Below are 17,587 nucleotides of genomic sequence, written 5' to 3'. Positions count from 1 at the left end.
AGCACAACGTGAATTGTGCATGTGTCCATGCCCGAGTAAGGACAGCAGAGCAGGGCTGGTGATGAGGACCAGGCTCAGCCGAGAGTCCAGTGGTTGCCAGCCGACTCCACAATGACACCCCTGACAAGGCTTTTCCTATGTGGTACTTCACTGTACAGCTGTGTTCTGGTGGCCTCCCTCAGGATCCCCACTAGAACCGAATTTCCCCAAAAGAATTTACCAAATTTCAGTCTGTTCCTCCATTTCAGACTCAGGGACTGTTCTCTGTACCTTAACCAACTGGGACGTAAAACCATTCTCCCTCTGGGCTGTGAGAGCAGAGAGGGAAGTCACAGCAGTGTGCTGGCCCACGAGGAGGGCTGCTCCTGGCTTTCTTACCTGGGAGTCCTGTCCCACTGCTACGGGGCTTTGTGCAGGAGCAATGATGATTTCCATGTCCACCACAGTCACCAAGGAGAGGTTTGGCTGGAGGAAGTGGTGAGGGCACCTGGATTGCAGCATGGCCCTTGTTCAGCGACAATCTCTTGACTTCACAGAAGGGCCGGTGGGAGGGCAATGGCACAGCTGCATCCCAAACCACAGAGACTCTTTGATCCTGTCTGTAGGTTCCCTAAATAAAACTCCACCTCTATTTCATAATTTTTTACAGTTTAGCCTGCTGGATGGCTAACACAGACTGATTGTTCAAGAATTACTTCTCAAAACATAACTCTCCAACTTCAACACGGTATTTTGTGAAGACTGGACCACCCAGCAGCCCCTGCAACATGGCAGGCAGCATCTCATTTTTTAAGTGCTTTGTAACCAGCATGTGTACTGGAAACTTTTAGTTGTCAGCTGCTTGCCGAGCCATGTCTCATCGCTGTGGGACTGGATGAACAAGAGAGTCTTGACTGACAGGGAACTGGTAGCATTTCCCACTCAGCTGTGCTCAAGTATTTACACACAAGACCAGTTATCCAAGGATGTGTGTGGGTAAGGTGCTATAGCCATCTAGTGGTAGGCTATTGTCTTAGGCCTGGGTAGTCTTCGTAACTCACTGCATGTAACATTTTACAGAATATCTATCTGTGCACAAAATACCAATTTGCTAAAGTAGAATAGTACAAAATACTTTTAAATGCTAGGAATACACACATGTAGTTATTAAGAATGACATTTTATTCTACTGAGCACTAAAATACTACTAAAATAGCAGTAGAGGACGGAGTGTGGTATCATGCCATGTGGACCTCATGTTCTTGTTTGCTGCATGAGACTGACTCCTACTTCAGAATGCCGCCTCCTTTCCAGTGACAGTAACTTTGTCATTGTCTGTCTTCTAAGTAGAGAGGGGGAAAAATAGGTCACCTGTTAACTTGATCATCCACCCGGTCTGTAGTAACTTTGATACATAAGAAGTCTTTAAAACATAAATTCCTTGACTGAAAATGGATGTCTATAAATAAGCACAAAGCTAGCAATTGTAGTAAGACACTAAATCTAGCTATTAAACCTGAAACCTCTTTGTATGAAAGGTTAATGACCATGGCTAAGGTTTATTTAAAATACTTTGCAGTATTTTATTTATTAATTTGCAGAGAATGTTTCCAAAGTTAGATTTTACTTTGACTGTGTTACCTTAAGAGATGTTAAGAATTCTGCTATGTGCTGTAAGTAGCCAGGATTGTTACAAAATTGGGAACTGTGTGGAAGTGTGTATGATTAAAGTCATGACAATCTGGCTGAACCTGGTACGTCTGCTTAGAGTCCCACCAGGAATGAAGGTTGTGATGGGAACTCAGTGCCTAAAATCCCCAAACCTAACCAGACATCTTCCAAGTGTTTAACATCAGTGCAAAAGGAAGTACCTTATAACTCCACTTTGTTAAAATTACCTGTGTCAGGTGAAAACAGCACTCTAAGATATAATATTGACACAAATAGTTAAATGTAGTCTGATTTTTTTTATTGGAGAAGAGACAATTTTCAAGATGCAAAACACTCCCCATGTTCAATAAATTTATATCAAAGCAAATGAAAAAACAAAAAAACCACTTTACATTAGACTCCCACCAAATGTCTTTGATAGGAGTTTCTTGTAAAGTACCCTAGAACCTCTACAACAGCAACAAAAAGGTGCCTACAAAACTTCAGTTTCTAGCAAGTTCAATCCTGCAGGAGAACACTCCTCATGGATGCAAAAGGGTTAAATATATACAGACAGTGAGACATCCACAGAAGTGCTCTCCTCCTTGCTGAATAAATACATTTCCAAAGAAAACATTCTTCATTGGCAATACATGGCACATGGAACAGCATCTTTTCAGTGTATTTGTTGGAAATAAATGCAACTGTTACCATGCTGTCAGGCAAGAAAGCTACAGTACTGTTGTCCCCTCTGAAGCTCTAGATACATGCCAAGAAAAATAATCAGTTGTTTCTCCCAGTACCGAACGGGAAGTATTCAGGGAATTCATGAATAATTTTTATTGCTTCATTGTAGAGTTCCAGATCTGAAAGATGGCAAAGAAATTGGTTATGATGCATAAGCTAAATTCCCACACAAGCAAATGACAGCGTTAAAGCACTGCTTATTTTAAAGCAGTGTAGTGGAGCATTCCCAGTCTCCCTTATCCTCCTCAGTTTTCCCAAGGCAGCCATGCTCTCATTGCTTGCTTTTTGGAGGGTTATTTTTAGGCCTGCTAGCTGCACAGTCACACAAGGTCCAGGGCAAGGCAAGAACCACACGGTCAGGACTGGGAGAGTGATCAGACCATGGCAATGATCTAGACTGGCTCCCGCTTTGAGCCAGTCCCTATAGTTTGACAGTAAAATGGTGTATTTTGTACAAAATTTTCCCCATGACAGTCTCCTTTTCTACATTCTACTCCATACCTGGCAGTTTGAAGAAAGATCTTGTCTGTAAGAAAAGACAATCAGGCTCTCCTGTCTTACTTACTGAGTAAGAGTTCAGAACTCAAAATCAATTTGCCATAACGTACATTCTTACCTACCAAATGGACTTTTGTCTTCTCTGAACTGGACGTACGACATGCACATGATGGTTGCCTGATTTGTTACTCTTCCAACTACTTCAAGAACTCCTGAGATCTCTTCGTCTAGCTAGAAAACATACCAAATATGAAATTAGTATCACTAAATTAGCTGCTGCCTCTACTGCACAACACTTAAGCTAGGAACTCTCCACAACTGATGGATGGTTCATGACAGATTCTGTTCCGCGTCAAACAGTACAGCACTACTAAACAGCCCCGCCCCCTCCCAAAAAAAACCACCCCACAAAAGCCTTGAGCCACTTACAGATTTACAGTTTTTCTAACAGCCAATTTAGTACCGACATATAAAAATATACCAAGAAGGATCGTAAGGGAGATATCAGTTTATAACTATATAAAACTCTGTCATTTAATCACTGAACAGAGACTAACCTAGGATACAGAGAGCAGACGAATCCAGATTTTAATGCACTGCATTCAAACTTGAGTAAATTACAGACCTCTGTAAGAGCTAAGGAGGTATCACTCATGCCAGAGAGCAGTTCCAGTATTCCAGATTCAGGAGGTATAACTAGAAATTATTTTTGTTGTCAGTAAGTGTTCAGAATACAAAGGCATTGTCAATAACAAGCCTTTGGTTGAAAAAGGAAAAAAAAAAAAAAGGCTAAAAATTTTTACTCCAAAATCATATAGTTGGAACATGTCTCCCTTCTTAAGATACTAATTTTAAGAGCATGGTACTATTTCAGTAATGTTCTTCGAATATCTAACACTTTTCAATTTCTAGTAAGTCTCCTGGAACACAGCAATAGATTCCCTCCCCTCCCCATAATTTTGGGTTTCTCTGTTGAAAGGATGAATTACACGCACACAAAACAAAAGGGGGGAAAAATGTTAGAAAGCATTTTGATTAGCAAATCTAGAAGTTCCTCCACTGACATTAGGCAAACCAGAGAGATGGACCTGGCGTGCTTTTTCTGCATGCACCAGTTTATCCTACAGCAGTGGAACACAGACTGTGAAGTGCCCAGCACTGCAGCTACGCATTTATGAAATTCGACCATTTACTCTGTTGTGGGAAGCCGAGAAATCATTAGTCAGATGCTGACATGTGAAGTTTTAACCACCCAGGGCAGGAAACCTTTTCATGTACTCAAAAAACAGTTAAGAGACACGCAGAACTTGTAGGAGAGACATTTTCTTGGAGTTTGAAGATGAAGTCAGCAAGCTTCACATTTATAAGACAAAACTCTTTGCCAGATCAAACTGCATTTTTCATCAACAAGGAGAGATTCCTGTCCTGAAAGTCAGAGAGTACTATGTGCAATTATTTCACATGGGAATGGTGAGATTTCTCAGTGTTTAACAAGTCAGAGAAAAAGATGTAAAGACTACACACATGCTCAGTTAAGCTAGAGCATATGCCATCACAATGGAAATAATCCTTTAATTACAACATTTGCTAGAGGAAAAAAAATACTTAAAGACAGAAGAGAATGCCAGGCTGTTATTCCTTTAGTGGTATGTGATAACAAAGGAAGCAATATTTTTGTGCAGTAGTTATAAGCGTATCTTATACTCATTGCATTAATTCCTTTTTATTTTTTTTAAGAAAGAATGCTTCAAGCTAACTATAAAGTTTACTGGAATGTTATGACAAGTATTCTAAGAGGATATAGAAATGTCAACTCAAAAAACTCTTGAGAATACCGTATTTGTGGGTTTTTTGGATTATCTTCACAAAATTCTCTGTTAGGCATATAAAGATAAAGGCAGTAAGAAAAAGGGAGGAAGAAGTGAAATGAAAATAAAGCTAATACAGGTAGTGGAATATATTACACTGTAAACACCAAATAGAGTAAGACAAAATAGCCAGACAGGGATGTGTCTGACAAGGAATGAGTTCTCTCTCTTAACACCAGCAGAAAATTGATGAAGACCAAGGCGGTTCATGCATACGAAGACTGCAAGTTAGCTAGAAGATGTAAGAAGCACAGGCAATGAAACATAGGTGGAGAAGAGAGAAACCAAGGATTTTTTTTCCTCTTTCTTCTGACTAAAAACTCAAAACATGCAAGGCATGCACAGGTCTCAGAAAGGACAAAACCTCTGGTCTCCACAAGAGGCAACACCACGTATTTCCAAAGTATTCCTTAACTTACAGGTTCGCTCAGCTCCACAGTTGTATGTTTTCCTTCTCCATCCGAAAGCACGAAAAGCTTCCCAGTAGGATGAATCTACAAAAGCCATTAGGCCTGTGAGCTCCAAAGGCAGCTCTAAGTGTTACAGGTTTAACCGCCTCAACCAGAACTGCGCAGCAGGCCTATCTCCGATAGATCCAACCGTCACAGCCGCCTCCCGCCCTGACTAGAGCCGCCGGCTTCCCTCAGGCCAGGCCGCGACAAGCTGCATCAGGCAAGGCGACAACCTCCCCGCACAGAGGCCCAACCCGGAGCGCACCCCGAGGCAAGGCCCTACCCAGGGCGACCGGGCAGCTACCCGCCCCGAGGCCCCGCGGCGCGGCCCAAAGGGCAGTAGCCGACCGCCGAGCAGATCACGGACCTTCTCGACGCGGCCCACGAAGCAGACGGGCTGCCCGATGTTCTGCGCCAGGTGACTGGTGGCGATGCGCCGCCGCGGTACCTCATGGACGTCCCCCATCTCGGAGCGATTTCCCGCTTTTTGCGGATGGGAGGGGCGCCGCTACCCCTGGCAACGGGGGGAAGAAGGGGAGAAGCATCGGGGCGGGACTTCCCCTTCGCCTGACGCGATCCGGAAGCGGAGCCGGCGGTTGGTGAGCGGCGGTGGCGGCGGTATCGGGCGGCTGGGCCGGTGGGTGGCAGCGCGGCGGGTGTCGCCGCGGCGGGGAGGCCGGCGGGAGGGGCTGAGCCCCGGGGAAGCCGGGTGACCCGGCTTCCCCGGGGCTCAGCCCCTCCCGCCGGCCTCCCCGCCGCGGCCCCTTCCAGCCCTATCCGATGTATATTTTGTCATTTAATCCTTTTCTCTTAAATGACCCCATATTTTCCCTCCCCTAACGGCCGTTTTCCCTCTCCCTTTAGATACTGGCTCCCCTCAGGTCACCGCTGCCCAAGCCGAGCATTCCCGTCACCGGCCTGTTAACCCTCGCTTGTTTTACAGGCCGTAGTTGGTTTTCAAAATGTAGTGTGTTACTGCTGTGATACCCACGCATTTCCACAGACACAAGTATGAATTGTGAGAGGAGTGGCTGGAGGGCAGCCCTGCGGAAAGGGATCTGGGGGTGCTGGTGACAGCAGCTCAGTAGGAGTCAGCGGTGTGCCCTGGCAGCCAAGAGGGAAAACTGCATCGTGGGCTGCATCAAACACAGCATAACCAGCCGGTCAAAAGTGGGGATTATCCCGCTGTGTTTAGCGTTGGTGTGGTCTCACCTCGAGTACTGTGTGCAGTTCTGGGCCCCACAACTTAAGAAGGACGTTCAGGTCCTTGAATGCGTCCAGAGGAGGGCAACAGAGCTGGTGAAAGGACTGGAAGGAATGTCCTGTGAGGAGCGGCTGAGGACTCTGGGTTTGTCTAGTTTGGAGAAAAGGAGGCTGAGGGGTGACCTCATCGCTCTCTGCAGCTTCCTGAGGAGGGGACGTGGAGAGGGAGGTGCTGAGCTCTTCTCCCTGATATCCAGTGACAGGACACGTGGGAACGGTTCAAAGCTGCGCCAGGGGAAGTTTAGAGTGGACATTAGGAAGCATTTCTTTACCGAGAGGGTGGTCAGACAGTGGAACAGGCTTCCCAGAGTGATGATCGGTGTCCCAAGCCTGTCAGTGTTTAACAGGCATTCGGACAATGCCCTTAGTAACATGCTTTAACTTTTGGTCAGCCCTGAAGTGGTCAGGCAGTTGGATTAGGTGATCCTTGTAGGTCTCTTCCAACTGAACTATTCTGTTCTGTTCCATTCCAATCCATTCCACCATTAAAGAGCTTACGCTCAATCCCCAGGGTTAGAGTGTCTGATGAACATGAGACAGAGCTAGCACCTGGGACATGGCACTCTCACCACACATCTTGCCTTTTTTCATGTGTTTTCCCTGACTGTCCCTTGTGTGGAGACGTTCCTCCCAATTGCCCTTGATGCAAAGGTGGCTAATGGTATCCTGGGCTGCATTAGACATAACATTGCCAGTGGGTCGAGGGAGGTGATCCTTCCTCTCTACTCAGCACTGGTGAGGCCACACCTGGAGCACTGGGTCCAAGTGCTGGGTACTAGAGAGATGTGGACATACTGGAGAGAGTCCAGCGAAGGGCCACAATGATGAAGGGTCTGGACATCTTACTTATGAGGAAAGGCTAAGAGACCTGGGAGTGTTTAGCCTAGAGAAGGCTCAGGGGGGTTTTATTAATGCATATAAATAACTGAAAGGAGGGTGCAAAGAGGACAGAGCACTCTTTTCAGTGGTGCCCAGTGACAGGACCAGAGGCAATGGGCACAAACTGAAACACAGGAGGTTCACTCTGAACATCAGGAAACAGTTATTTTGCTGTGAGAGTGACCAAGTACTGACACAGGTTGTCCAGGGAGGTTGTGGAGTTTCCATCCTTGCAGATATTCAAAACCCATGTGGACATGGTCCTGGGCAACCAGTTCTAGGGGGCCCTGCTTGAGCAGGGAGGGGTTGGACAAGATGACCTCCAGAGGTCCCTTCCAACCTTAGCGATTCTGTGGTTCTGTGATTTTCTTTCCATTTCCAGGACCAGTGTTTCAGGAAATACGTGAGAGAATCTAACTCTGGCCTGGCTTAAAAGGGTGATCCCAACACCACCTGTGTGCTGGCTGTCTCTTCTAACCAGCCATGGGTTAGTTCTGCTTGCTAACCAGCACAAAGTGGTTTTTGTTAGTTGGCTGGGTTAGTGGTGTGATGGCTCCACAAGCTGAACCAGCTTGCCAAGGAAGCAAGCTACCACCAAAAGCTGTGCAGAACCAGCACGTGGCTGGGAAGGGGAGTGCTATGGGGTTGTATATTCGATGGGGTGTAGCTGGTTGTCATCTCCTCAGTGTCACTATGCCATTCACCTTTTCAGTACTTTATTTGCAAGAGAATATCCTCATCTCCTTAGCATATCCTCAGCGATTTTAAAGGAGAGATCTCATAAATGTAACAATTGGAGCAAGATGCACGAGGCTGCTGCGAAGTGGCTCTTCTAGGGCTATTTGTCTGCCTCATTTGAAGGGTCAGCTGTTAGAAAAACACATTGTAGAAGTTCTTACAAATATGTGTCTGTGTCATGCGTAGAAGCTGTTGAAGGTTTGCAGTCAAAGGAGGACTGTTTTCAGAGAAAGAAGTAGGTTTCAACCTATTGAGTATCTAATAAGCACCTATCTATTTTAGCATTTTCTATCAGCTTCAGGGTTTTGAATGTTGACATTGGTTTGAGTACTGTTATTTCACTCCTGGCTTTGCCTTTGTCACCTGTGCTTTTATTGTCTGACTTGATTGTGGTTGATTTTTTATGATTCAGCATCTTGGAGTGTTTTTATACTACGGTAATTTGGCTTGCATAGTTACTGGTATTTCTGGTTCCCTTAAATTTTATGAAAACTTTAAAAATAAATATTCACATTTTATGTAAGTAAAAAAGTCTTCATTAGTGTTTTGTTATATGTATATCCCTTTTTTGTATTTGTGTTTCTCTTGACACCTTTCTTCAGTTTTCAAGAAGCACAAACTAAAGGAGTATGACTAATGTTAATGCCAGATAAAACAACTGATATGTCCTCGGGTTTTTTTTCTTCTTCACATAGTAACTTACACTAGGCCAAAAGCTTTTAAACCATTCTTTTGGTGTCACAGAGACATCTTTTCGACATGTATGGTCTTGACTCTTAAATTGGTTGTTTTCATGTGATAAGCAGGCCTGTACAAGGCTGTAAACATCTTGGTCTTTTTCTGATTGCTACTTTATTGGTGAATCACAGCAGATGCTAACATGGAAGAGAGATTTACTCTGTTTTCTCCTTCCATAGATTATACAGCTTAAGCTGCTAGATGTGAAATTATTCTGGTTCTTTCTTTAAGGCCAGTTTTATATCTTGTTTGGACCTCTTTTCATCATTTATGTAATTACTGGCAGTGCCACTGCAATTCTGCTTTGTTGGTATTCCTTGGTATCCTCTCTTTATCTTAGTCTGCATCTTTGGTGTTTTTAATATTAAATTACCTTTCTCCTCCTGTCACTTGTGAACATTCAGGAAAAAGCTGAAAAGTTATGCTAAATATGCTAGGAACTTCATTGTATAGAAAAAAAATATTGGATTTAATGTATTGGTTTGGCTCAAAGGTCACCCATACTTCTTGTCAAAGGAGACTGACAAAATGCAGGAGGAATAAATTAACCCCTTTATGCAGCTCTGTAACCCATCTTTGTCCAATCACATGTATGTTCTCAGAGCCTCACAGAAAGACAAAATATTTTTTGCAGCCTCACAGAATTGCTATAGTTCACAGTTTATTACTTGCTAATGACTGAAGCAGTGCCAAAAGCATTATTCTTAACTATCAGCGATTGAGATTGGAGAAAGAAAAAGTTGTGTTCACTTTTTGGTGAGGGGGAAACATGAGGAGAAAGGAATTGCATATTCCTACCAAGGGAGATTTTTATCTTTAGGCAGTGAATTCAATTTCAGGTCTCCTATAGAAATAAAATTAATCCCATCTGGAAGGGAAAAGTGCTGTGCTATATAGGAGAAATTACTGCAGGAACGTGGTACTATCTCTGAATGGTGGGTGTATGTTCTGTGATTTTGTGCTGACAGCTTTTTTTCTCTAGTCTGTGTGACCATGCATCCAGGTCCACAAACTTCAAATTTAATTTTTACTCTGAAATGAAACTTGTGTGGAAACCAGTTGTTCTCAGCTTTTAACTGAAACCTCATCTTATCTACAAGTAGTAAAACTCCAGCCTGATTCTGCAAGTGCTTAAACTATGTTGTTATCTTCAAGAGCAGGAGTGTTTCCATTCAACTCTGTGTTTCTTTGTTGGACAGGGTCTTTGTTCTGTTTTTAACATGCAATTCAAGAAATTTAGTGGTTGCATTTCCCATTGCTGGAGAGATTTATGTTTACTTTGAAATACCACAGTTGATAAAATTCTTAAGAGAACAAATATCACAAATGTCCCAGCATTATCTGTCTACAGCTTTTCCTTTACCTATGCCATACTGTATACAGCTCTACTTTTTGTTTCTGTGCCCCCCTTCTATTTTGTTAGTCGTTCTTTGTTATTTAGTTTAAACTTAATATTATGTTCAGCAAAGGCATGGAAATACTGCAAGTAGTAGTTGGTGAGCTCCTTCCTCCACATCAGTTGCGCAGACCTAAGATCTGCAAGCACAAGTTTTGTTTCTAAGTGGTGAACCCCCAGAGAAGGAAAGAGCCTCACTGAGCATGTTAGTCTTTTTATAATATGTGGATTCCTTACCACCTCCCCAACATTCACAATCACAAAATACAATATAGGCTATTTTCTTACTGCTTACTTTCTTACTAACTTGAGGCCTGACTTTAGGGGGTACTTTTGTTTGCTTTGTTTGTTTTTCTGCTTCAAGCAAGAGGATGGGGGTGTGTGTGTTTTGTTTTCTGTTTGAGAAATACTGCTGGCAGTGGAATTAAGTTAAAGCAACTTCAGAAACTGAAAACTACCAAGTAAAGATCAAGCCTCGTGTATGGAGATAAAATTAATTTTGTGGGTTTTAGAAAAAAATGTGATACTCAGGCTCCCTTTGTCAACAGAAGGAAAAAATCTAGTATATGGAAGTGGTTGTAACATTAATTTGGCTATATCAAATTGCACTGATTGTTAATTTACTCTGAATTGAAATGTTTGTTGTCCTTTAAGTAGTGACGTTTAGGTATGTTAAATATGCAGGATTTAAAAGACAACAAATGCATGGCTTCCTGTACAACTCTTTTGTGCCATGTATATACTCATTAAGATGCATTTCTTTGTGCAAGACAGAAGGGAAGGAGAAAACTATGTGATAGAACTGAAAACTGTAAAATAATGCAGATCTCAAAGATTAAAAAATGTGATTGGAGCAACAGCAGCTCTGGCACCTGAAGTGGCTGTCTGGAATCTGAGCCTTTACCAAAGCTATCTGTAAGATTTTACACATCAAGTTGATTTTGCTTCTTGTTATTGCACACTTAGGATGAAGGTAAAATTACATTTTAAACTGTTCCACAACTGCCTCTCCTTCATACATCATCGGAGCAGAAACCTGACTCTTGAGCATTACAGCACAGGTTTTTACCACTTGAGCTATGGGACTGACAACCCTAATTGGTAGCAGGAGAAGACTTATTCCCCGAGGGCTGAAAAAGGAATATGCTGCTGGCGCCATGTGTTGAGCCTGGGTGTGGGGGAAGGTAAGGAATAAATGAGGTAATTAGGAGTTTCTACTGTGTAATCTCCATGGAACTGGAAATATAAGTATTTCACGTGGTAAGGTAGGAAAGCAAGCAAAAAGCAATAAAGTGCAGATAAGTAATTTTTTTTTTTTAACTTACTGCATACCTGGGACTGGATGGTCTGTTCTGTTCTTTTGTACATCACTGTAGTTTATTTGGTTGCAAGAAATTGCACTGCATCAGCATAAGCAAGAAGTAGCTAGCCAGCCTGCGGGGTGTTCAGTCTTTAAGTCTCAGGTATCAGGCCACAGTCTGAATCGCTGTTTTTGCCATGTTCTATTTATATACTGATCCTGAAAGCCAGTGCTTACACTTCATATAGGATTTTCTGTGATCTGGAGTATGGAACTGTTTGCTATCACTTGTAACAGCAGAGTGTGAGGCAGTTTATATCTAGTGAATAGTCAGTGCTGAATGTGCAGTTAACTGCTACAGGTCACTGGCTAGGACAAAAAAAATCTTGCTTATGGTACCATGAATATTTGGGTGGGAAGTGAGGAATTCTGGCAATAATTAATCCAGAATTTTTATCTTTTTTTTTCTTTTTTTCTTTTTTTTTTTCTTTTTTCTTTTTTTCTTTTTTCTTTTTTCTTTTTTCTTTTTTTTCTTTTTTTTTTTTTTTAATCCAAGCACTGCATTGTAGCACTCTTTTTCTCACCTTCTAAAGATTCTTCTTTGTTAAATTTAGTGTGAAATAATGTCATTGAAACTTGACAGAGGACACTTCTTTGGACTGGACTCCTTTCTTCTTTTGGAGGTCTATATTAGATGTTGCTATCGGTTTGCCAGTCCCTTCTCCTTTAAATGGTTGTGTCTGCAAAGTAAATCAGGATTCTACTCCTCAAACTACTTCAAACTTGAAATTACATTATTCCACTTTCCCAATTTTTTATTGGTATTTTAGTAGAGAAGAGCTTCATATACCTTTCTTTAAACCTTCCTCTTTACGTTTGCCACTCAACGTGTTTCAGCCAGACCACAGGCTGCTCAGCATTGTCCAGTGGGCTGAGTTCAGCCCTCAGGGGCTGGAGGCGAGCACGTCTTCGAGGGGTGACTGCTGCTGCAGTGCCTTTTCTCATTGTCCCAGCACCATGGACCGAGCTGCTGTTGTGGGAGGAGGCTGGGGAGACTCTCAGTTGCTGCATTCAGTGGTGCCAGTTATGTAGAAAATAGAAAGTAGATGGTGGTACATTGGTAGTCCTCTCCATAAGCTGAACACATGGATATGTGCTTTGTGTGGTTCTGTTGGTTGTTCTTCGCAAGAGTGACACTTCATTATAAAGCTTTTCTTATAACTTTTCTCAGAAGAAGAGAAAGTTCCTTGAGTCTACATCTTAAAGTTCAAAATAATTAGAGAATTTGCTTAGAAGAATGTTTCATGATGTATCCACGTTTATGGGGCAGCTCATAGGACTTAATTTTGTAAAAGCTGGCCCAACTGCTTATCTTTTGGCTAGTGTTCTTGGGGGTTTTAATATGAATTTGTCCTTTTTAAGCTATTCAGAATTGCTTCTATGTAATCTTCCAGTCTTGAGAGAGAAGAGATACTGAGCATAATATTTTGCAGTTAATGTTTTTATTCCACTGGTTTCCTTGTTTTCTTCTAGCTGTTGTGAGTTCTTAGTTGCTTTGGAAGATTATTTTAATGAATTATTGTTATGAAAAATTTGCAACATGATTTTGTTGCAGTTTCCTTTAAGGGAATCATTGGAAACTGATTAATCAAATACACCCAAGCATTGAGCTGTCTCTAAGATTGCAAACTGGAAAAATGAAAATAGATACTACACTAATATTGTAGGGGCGGGTGTGTTGGGTTTTAATTTATGCAGACACTTAAGACTGAAAATTTCTAGTGCAATTTGCTTCATTCAACTATTTCTGCATTGTAAAGCTGCATTTTCTATAGGATCATGTTTTGGGGTTCAAACTTCAGATGCTTTAGAACTAACTCTGATGAGAAAGTTTGTGTAACAACAATTCGAAGTAACAGAAAAATATGGAAACATGCTGGATAAATGCTCAAGGGAGTTTCCTTCTTTTACTTTCCTTTAGAAAGGTTGAAGTTTGGCTGATTTTTTTTTTAACGGTTCCACTCCATTCATAACTTAATAGAAAAGCCTTCTATACTTTACTCTCTTTTTGCCTATTGAAGTCAATTGCTACATCAACAAGGTAATATGTCTTGACATAAAAATGCCTGATGTTTTAAATCTGGTAATAAAGATTAAGCTGTAATATCATGCATGTGGCTTTTGGCATGGTGTGAACTTCTTATGGTAAATTCTGTTATCTTATATTTATTTAAACATGTTTTGTCTTCGTTTTAGATATCGACTTAGAAGAAAAAAGAGGCTATGTTCAGCTTCTTCCGAAAAAGTCAAGATTCAAAGAAAGTTACAGTGCCAGAGAGAGAAGCAGATGGATTTGTTATTGTGGGTAAGTGGTGCTTCTGTATAAAGTGATTCTTGTCATCTTTGAAATGTAAAAATTTCTTTGAGATGCTTAGACCAAATGATAAAATGTTAAGAGAAGCCATGATAAAAATTTGTTGTAATTCTTACTTTTCCTGAAGGAGTTTATATTCCTAGTCTCATTATTTGGACTAAATAGCTGAAGTTTTATTTACATAGGTACAAACTCTTATTCAAGAGCATTGAAAATGCAGGTTCCTGTTTTCCTCTCATATTGTGAGCAAGGAGAAGTTATGCCCTTACAAAACAAGAAAGCTCAAAGTTGAGGCTTCTAGCTTTATCATTAGAGTTGTGGAAAGACAATAACATTGCCGTTGTTAGAGGACTGTTGTTTTTCACGTACCTTCTTTTTAGTTTTACCCCCAAAGTCTTTTTATATTAGAAGCCAAGAAGCATCTGTGTATTTCTAGACAAATGCCAAATGTAGATGTTCTGTCTCAGAATCTGACTCTTGCTTAGTTTGATGAAAATTAAGCAGTTTAGGGTTTTCAATGTCTTTTTGTTACTCAAAAATTATTCTGAAGTGTACTCACCTGTGAACTGTCTAAATTTGCAGCTTTAATCAAGCTTTTTTACAGTCTTGTAGGATGGCTCAAGTGTGCAGAATATAAAGAATTTATTGCTGTCATGCTGTAACTGATTTTTTTTTCCTCTTTTGAAAATTTGTGTTTTCCTCCTTGTAAATCTGTCATCATCAATATTCAGCTTCTGCTGCTCTGATTTACTGACTTGTTCTTATCAGGAATCTCACAGTGTTTTTTTAAGTGTTACTTCTTCTGGAGCATTTTCAAGTCACAAAAGCCTCTAGATTATCAAAATCTAACGATATGGACTATTGGAACTCTTTCTGAGGAGAACTTACTTATATTCTTTGTAATAGTACTCCATTAAAACAAATATCCCCCAACTACCTACCAGTGTTACAATACATCTGGTTTCACATCTGTGACTCTGTGTTGTCATGCTTAATGGTTGTCTTCCACTAGATTTTGCTCATCTGCACTGGTTTTGATGGCTGCATCAAATCAATCCAGCACTTGCATTGTGGAAGGGTAAAAGGAGGCACATTGTTGTCCCCCAAAAAATCTGGATACCATTTAGAGTTTCAAATTCTGTAATAGGCAGAGAGTTCTGCACCCAAACATTGCTTATGTCCCACAATTGCTGGTCTTGATTCTGCATTCAATTTAGCTTCATTCCTTTTTCCTGAAATGCTGTCAGGGACTATTTAAACTTTGTTCATATAAATTCATATTAAATTAATCTGTTGAATACAAACTTTAAAACTATCAATTTTGCTTGAATCTTCTAATTTTATTTCTATTTATTATCATTTTTTGCTCAGATAGAAGTTAATTTAGCAAACTGCAATTAAATGGTCTGTAATTTCATCTTAACTAACTTTTACTGGGCAAAAGAATTGCCGTCAACCTTGTCAGTGGAGCATATGACTATATTGCTAGATGGATGTAGTTGCAGAATTACAAGTCAGCACTTAAGCAGATACTTATCTAGAAGTTTTGTTTGTCTAGGAATAGTGGCAGTCCAGAAAAACCACAAAACCACAACACCTAGCTATTCTGCTAGTTACTTTTTAATTACTCAGATGGGAAGTTCTGAAGCTTTTTTAAACTTTGATGTAAAATACTCTAGAATACCAGCAGTAAATGTCTTCAACAAATCTCCGTAGGATTATAGGGCCGTTCATGTGAATACTGCTGTAGGCAGTGAATGCTCCTGAAGGGAGTGAGAATTTAATTTCTTGTGTTTTAAGTTGGTTCCTAAACCCAGTCTTTCATTCAAAGCATCTAAGAACAAAAAGCCTAGTTTGCTGACATTTTGTGCATATGGGAAGAAGTGCTTTGCTTTTCTTTCCTGAAGACAGAAGAAGAAAAATACATATTCAGGGGACACTTGCTCCTGATTTCCTCTGTTGTGGTCAGGAGAGCTTGTCGGTCACAAATCCTTGCAAGATTGTTCACACCATGCATTGCTGCTAAGGGCAGCCAGGAGTCTTACTGGAATTCTGAATGAGACTTACCAACAAAGAGTCAAGTGCCATGTCCATTAAAGTATAGAAGAAGTCTATTCAGAAATGTAGTGAGAGTACTTAGCATCACAATTAAACGTAGATAATTAACTGTGATATTCCTAACAATATTTAATTATTTTAATCTCTTTCTGTATCATCTGATATTTGAAAAACGGGGAAGAAGGTTCATCACTTTATTGAGGAAGATCCACCAGAGCTATCAACACTGTCAAATCTTGAGGATCTTTTTCTTCCTATTTTTCTTAACTCCTCCAAGTCCTGTTATATATTGTGATATTTTAAATTTACTTTTGCTTGTAGAATATCAATGCATTTGGAATTTCAGTATCTGAATATCTGTTCTTTGACTAGAAGATGACTCATAAAAACACTGGCAGCATAGTAGCTGAAAGAAATTCTCTATTTTAGCTTTTTGGGGCAAATACTGCATATGTGGGAGTCAAAAAAAAAAGAATTTGTAATTCACCTTCTACATAATAAATACAAAATGTAATTTTCTACCAGGGACTAAAACATGTATAAGAACCAGGTCACTTATTTTCCAGATACTGGTCATCTCATCTGTTCATGAAGCTGTAAAAGCAGTGCTTGTTCTGTAAGAAGCAGAACTATTATTCTGAAAAGGGAAAAGAGGCTTATGAAATATGCATAACACATGCAATTGGTTTTGAAGAGTGAATCAATTGCAGAAATATGAAAAATGGTTCAAGGGTTTGCCTGATCATCACAAACTGGTTTTAAAGTTAACATTCTGAACACCAGAATTCAGAAAACAAGTAAGCTTTCAGTTAACTTGGGCTTCTTCCAGGATCTTTGCATGGACCCTGATGGACATGCTCAGGCTGCACCATGTCAGTGCTGGCCCTGGGCATGGACAGCCAAACCCCTGGGGCTGGGGAAGGGGCTGCTGATCCTCAGGGCCGAATGGCCAGGATGGTTGTGTTGTCTCTCGCTAGCGCCTGAAGGCAGCACGGTTCTCTGAGGAGCCTTTGACCATGCCTAAGTTCAAGTCTGCTTTGTTTACTTTTAAATTGTGTATTAAAGACCAATCTCTTTTGTGGATTTAAGAGTGGTTGGTTTTTCTTTTGTTTTCTGTCAGGGATCTTTTTATGTCATAAATTGGAATGGAGTAAATGCCTTGGAGAAGCAGCTTGAGTTGCTGGTGCTGATAAACCTGATTTGTAAATGTAGGTGGTGGGTTGACCTTGGCTGGACGCCAGGTGCCCACCAAGCTGCTCTATCACTCCCTTCCTCAGCAGGACAGGGAGGGGGAAAAAATGAGATGGAAAAAACTCATGGGTCAAGATAAAGGCAGTTTAATAAAACAAAAGTAAAGGCCATGCACCGAAGTGAAGGAAAACCAAAAGATTTATTCTCTACTTCCCATCAGCAGGTGATGTCTGGCCACTTCCTGGGAAGCAGGGCTTCAGTATACGTAGTGATTGCTCTGCAAGACAAACATTGTAAATAATGAATGCCCCTCCTTCCTCCTCATTTCTCTCAGATTTTCTTGCTGAGCAGACGTAATATGGTATGGAAGGAATATCATAGAATGGTTTATCCCTGCAGGCCTCTGGTGTTTTTGCCTGACTTCCTCTTTGCTGGGCTGCATCACTCCTGAGCTTG

The 17,587-nt window shown here is 41.0% G+C and overlaps 2 protein-coding genes across 6 annotated transcripts in view; one reads left to right on the top strand and one right to left on the bottom strand.

Moving 5' to 3' along the window:
* Positions 1 to 1,933: 1,933 nt before the first annotated feature.
* On the bottom strand, positions 1,934 to 5,772 carry RPA3 (replication protein A3). Of its 2 annotated transcripts, none has more exons than XM_054816951.1 (4): positions 5,562 to 5,772; positions 5,162 to 5,236; positions 2,993 to 3,105; positions 1,934 to 2,495 (listed from the first exon to the last, which is right to left on the bottom strand). In XM_054816951.1, the coding sequence occupies exons 1-4, from the start codon at positions 5,658 to 5,660 to the stop codon at positions 2,477 to 2,479; spliced, it is 306 nt and encodes a 101-aa protein (XP_054672926.1). In that variant the 5' UTR covers positions 5,661 to 5,772; the 3' UTR covers positions 1,934 to 2,476. The 2 variants fall into 2 exon arrangements, with proteins under 2 accessions (XP_054672926.1, XP_054672925.1); XM_054816950.1 differs by having other exon boundaries at positions 2,997 to 3,105.
* Positions 5,664 to 17,587, top strand: part of UMAD1 (UBAP1-MVB12-associated (UMA) domain containing 1) — an 83,010-nt gene continuing 71,086 nt past the window's right edge. The window contains exons 1-3 of one of the 4 annotated variants that reach the window (XM_054816948.1): positions 5,787 to 5,831; positions 11,175 to 11,392; positions 13,765 to 13,873. In XM_054816948.1, the coding sequence (XP_054672923.1) occupies positions 13,792 to 13,873 (82 nt within the window). In that variant the 5' untranslated portion in view covers positions 5,787 to 5,831; positions 11,175 to 11,392; positions 13,765 to 13,791. Of the gene's footprint in view, positions 5,832 to 11,174; positions 11,393 to 13,764; positions 13,874 to 17,587 lie in introns of all 4 variants that reach the window. The other 3 variants (XM_054816947.1, XM_054816946.1, XM_054816949.1) reach the window with 3 other exon arrangements.

This window comes from Grus americana, chromosome 2 (genome assembly GCF_028858705.1).
Source record: "Grus americana isolate bGruAme1 chromosome 2, bGruAme1.mat, whole genome shotgun sequence".
In the NCBI taxonomy this organism is placed as follows: domain Eukaryota; kingdom Metazoa; phylum Chordata; class Aves; order Gruiformes; family Gruidae; genus Grus; species Grus americana.
This window is presented reverse-complemented; position numbering and strand designations above follow the sequence as displayed.

Coding starts and splice junctions, on each gene's coding strand:
- RPA3 (XM_054816950.1), bottom strand. CDS start 5,660: ATGGGGGACGTCCATGAGGTACCGCGGCGGCGCATCGCCACCAGTCAC. Junction 3,106..5,161: donor CTGTGGAGCTGAGCGAACCT/GTAAGTTAAGGA, acceptor TATGTTTTCTAG/CTAGACGAAGAGATCTCAGG. Junction 2,496..2,996: donor AGAAGACAAAAGTCCATTTG/GTAGGTAAGAAT, acceptor GCCATCTTTCAG/ATCTGGAACTCTACAATGAA.